At 36.2% G+C, this 3,936-nt stretch overlaps 1 protein-coding gene across 1 annotated transcript in view; it reads left to right on the top strand.

Annotated features, from left to right (window-relative positions):
* Positions 1-421: 421 nt before the first annotated feature.
* The window catches only part of LOC111370383 (choline-phosphate cytidylyltransferase 1-like), a 9,324-nt gene continuing 5,809 nt past the window's right edge, over positions 422-3,936 (top strand). The window contains exons 1-6 of the mRNA XM_022992064.1: positions 422-685; positions 1,332-1,445; positions 1,712-1,807; positions 2,086-2,128; positions 2,216-2,371; positions 2,483-2,563. Coding sequence (XP_022847832.1) covers positions 516-685; positions 1,332-1,445; positions 1,712-1,807; positions 2,086-2,128; positions 2,216-2,371; positions 2,483-2,563 — 660 coding nt within the window. The 5' untranslated portion in view covers positions 422-515. The remainder of the gene's footprint in view (positions 686-1,331; positions 1,446-1,711; positions 1,808-2,085; positions 2,129-2,215; positions 2,372-2,482; positions 2,564-3,936) is intronic.

Here is a 3,936-nt window from a genome sequence, read left to right as displayed (position 1 = left end):
ATTTTTAACAAAAAAAAAAAAAAAAAAAAAATTTAAAGGCAAAACTGCTGCCTTTTAAAGCCAGCAGTTCGCTGCCTTATATTTAAGGCAGCAACTTGCTGCCTTTTAAGGCAGCGAACTGCTGCCTTTGAAAGGCAGTAGTCGCTGCCTTCAAGGCAGCAAAACTGCTGCCTTTCAAGGCAGCTGAAAAAAAAAAAAAAAAAAAGGAAAAAAAAGGTGGAGAAAACGAGCCTGCCCGGCTCGGCCCGTAAAAAGCCCGAGCAAAAGCTCGGGCCGAGCCTATTTTTTTTGGCCGAGCTTTTGCTCGGCTCGGCTCGAGCCCGCAAAAAAGCTCGGTCACTTTAACCGGGCCGAGCTCGAGCCGAAACTTTAGGCTCGCGAGCCGGCTCGGCCCGGCTCGTTTACATCCCTATGCCCGTCCATAAATATGACTCTTGAAAAGCGTGAAAATGTTCTGTTAAAAGGAAAAAAAAGAAAAACTGGAAAACGCACAATAGAGAAAAGCAAAGGGTGCGATGAGGGAGAAGGGTGTTGGAACAGCGGTGGAGCATGGCAAAACCATTCAAAACGACATCGTGGAGGCTTCTCCGCCACCAGCCGACCGCCCCGTCCGTGTCTACGCTGATGGGATCTACGATCTTTTTCATTTCGGCCATGCCCGCTCCCTTGAACAGGCAAAAATGTCGTACGTATATATTAATTCATATATATTCACATTTGTCCATGTTAATGTTACTATGTATGTGCATGCATCATCTTTTCGTGTTTATGTTGATTTTTCAATTCTTCTACTAGTGGAACTTGCGGAAACGAAATTTCGCTAAACTAGGACGGTTATAGTTACGGAAGGAATGGATTTTCCTTACATTTACGGTATATGGTTATGGCCGGAAAAAATTTCGCTACGTTAGGATGATTATGGTTACGGCTGGAATGGAATTTTGCTGCATTAGGACGGTTACCGTGATGGCCGGATGAAATTTCACGGCGTTAGGACGGTTATAGTTATGGCTGCCGGGCTTTAATTGTTTTTATTTCTTTTTTGCTTAATTATCAATGTTTAATTTGGATTATGGATTCGTGCTTTCAAAAATTAAATTGACCAAAATTCTGTCACTCATCTAATAGAAGTTCGTCATATGTGAATTTTTATGTTATTTCTGTTATTGAATGATTTTTTTCAGTACGAATTATGTGTATAATTTGATTTCCATAGGTTTATATACTCCGTGGTCTTTGAATTTGATATCTTATGTTCATATGTCTTTACATGGTCAAGCGAATGGTGAATATTAAATTTCTCATGTACATGATGCAATGTGTGTTTGTAGGTTTCCCAACACATACTTGCTGGTGGGATGCTGCAGTGATGAAGTAACTCATGCATTCAAGGGCAAAACCGTTATGACTGAATCTGAGCGTTATGAATCACTTCGCCATTGCAAGTATGTTTCTCTTAGGTGCTGTTCATTTTCTATCGTACTGTACATTTTACTTTTGTTTTGGATGTTTCTATTTGTACTGAGAAATTGAATATGGCCAGATGCGATTTTCCTATGACTTGGATATTTATGTTAAGTAGATTGTAGATCAATTATAGTAATGAGTCCCTAAGCAATTGGATGGATCCTAACTTTATATTGTTTATACTGTGATAATGATATATTTGGCATGATTGGAACATTATATTTTGGTTTACTTTTGTTGGTAGGTGGGTTGATGAGGTTATTCCTGATGCCCCGTGGGTGATAAATCAAGAGTTCCATGACAAGCACCGAATTGACTATGTGGCTCATGATTCTCTTCCGTAAGGATTTCTTATCCGTAAAATATTATGTTTACAACTTAACTTTGGATTTATATGGAGAAATTATGTTATTAACTTTTCAGGTGCTCGTGAAGATCTCCTATCCAAGAATTTTCCCCTAGTTTTAATATTTAATTTAGAATTGGTAATATTACATACTGAATGTTCAAAGATCACTGTGAAATGACATGTTATGGACACATTATCCATTTCTTTTGAAACTTGTGCATTTTTAATTATAAAGCACTGGGTTTGTGCAATGTTTTTATTTATCACAGTTATGCAGATGCAAGTGGGGCTGGAAAAGATGTTTATGAATTTGTAAGCATCACATTCTTCCATATATTCTTTTGCTGAAAACGTTTTTATGTGAAGTCATTTGATAATGATACATCAACTTTGATATAGGTAAAAGCTGTTGGGAAATTTAAAGAGACAAAACGGACAGAAGGAATTTCAACATCGGACATAATAATGAGGATTGTGAAAGATTATAACCAATACGTGATGCGTAATTTGGATCGTGGATATTCAAGGGAGGATCTTAATGTTAGCTATGTGAAGGCATGATATTTTACAAATATTCTCTCTTAACTCAGATTTATTTACCAGAAACCTTGTTGGTATTTGTTTCATTAAGATTACTGACTTTTAAAATTTTTTATTTTCATGCAGGAAAAGCGACTCAGAGTGAATATGAGACTGAAGAAGCTACAGGAGAAAGTCAAGGAGCAGCAAGAAAAAGTGGGGGAGAAGGTACGTTTTTTACGAGGGAAAGACTTCGTATTCTTGCCTCCTCCATCTGTTATTTTAATGCATTATCTTGATATAATGAATATTTGAGGCAGTCCATATAATGAATATTTTAGGTAGACTGCCATCAATATATTTGCATTTTTATCCTTATAGACTGAACCAGGCTGCTGTTTATTCGCAAGAAAAGTTTAAAGCTTAAAGTAGGAAGAAAGAAAATGATTAATAAAAGCAAAAAAACAAAGGAAATCCATATGTAATTACAAATAGTAGCACTCTATCTACTACCACCACATCGTTAACACCAAAGGTAATGATTTCTCCTAAAATCTGCTTTCAAAACTTCTTAAAAAACCGGAATCAGTTGTCTAACCTCTTAAATAATATTAACAAACTGTTAGTTGAGCCTATCAGGTTACTAATACAATTTAGTTGTTTTGTTGAAGGGCTTTATGTTCAATAGCTGCATAGAGATAGTTTTGAACTAAGTTCAAGTTGAGGTATGATGTGCAGGTCCCAAGGCTATCCTATTTGATCAATATCTTTAAATCTGACAGGAAATGAGTTTTTCCTTTTAAGCCGGGAATTTACTTTCGGGATTTGTATGTTGATTTTAAGGGAAGTAGTTATGGTGGTGTTGGCAATTGAGGTTTTTGATGGTAGTGGTGTCAAATTAGTGTAGGCCACACAGACTGCTAGTGTTCTCGCTTGCACATACTAGTACACACGTATCTCGAGATAGATTTTTTTGGTTAATAAACAAGCTCACAATGATGAGGAGGTTATTCAAGTTGGGCAAAAGAGAGTAATATTTATAGCTTTTAGTTAAAAGCTCCATGGGCATTGTTATTATATTTGAGGAATCTAGCTAGTCTTTCCTGCTCCATGTATTGCACATTTACAGTGTTTACCTTCTTCCTTTGGATCAGAGTGCTAATTGAAGGTTCCTTCCAAGGTGAAAGCCTTCATTTGGTCTGTCACTACTAATTTATGCTGTGTGGCAACTAAGTTTATATTTCTCCATGATTTATGTGTGATGTTTAATACGTGGCACTATAATCATGATTACACATTTTTTGCAAATGTGTTTGTTCTAGACACCAAAATTGTTTCAGGGAACCTCTTTTATGCTTTCTTCAATAAAGGAATTTTTTTATCTTTGAGTGTTCTGGGATAATGGTCAATTCAAATCTGCTGTGAATATATATATTTTAGAGGGTAACAACCATAAATTGAATAACTATCAGAGAGGCGCTAGTTTCTTATTAATGTATTGTTGTAGTTCATCTTTCAATTGGTATTTTATTTGCTTGATTAAGGATACATCTGTTTTGGCTTTTTCTGAGCTCAAGACCTTCAAGTAAGTGTGTGTGTGT

The sequence above is a fragment of the Olea europaea genome, chromosome 21, assembly GCF_002742605.1.
Source record: "Olea europaea var. sylvestris chromosome 21, O_europaea_v1, whole genome shotgun sequence".
NCBI lineage: Eukaryota > Viridiplantae > Streptophyta > Magnoliopsida > Lamiales > Oleaceae > Olea > Olea europaea.
Note: the sequence above shows the minus strand (reverse complement) of the source record. Positions and strands in the feature narration are given on the sequence as shown.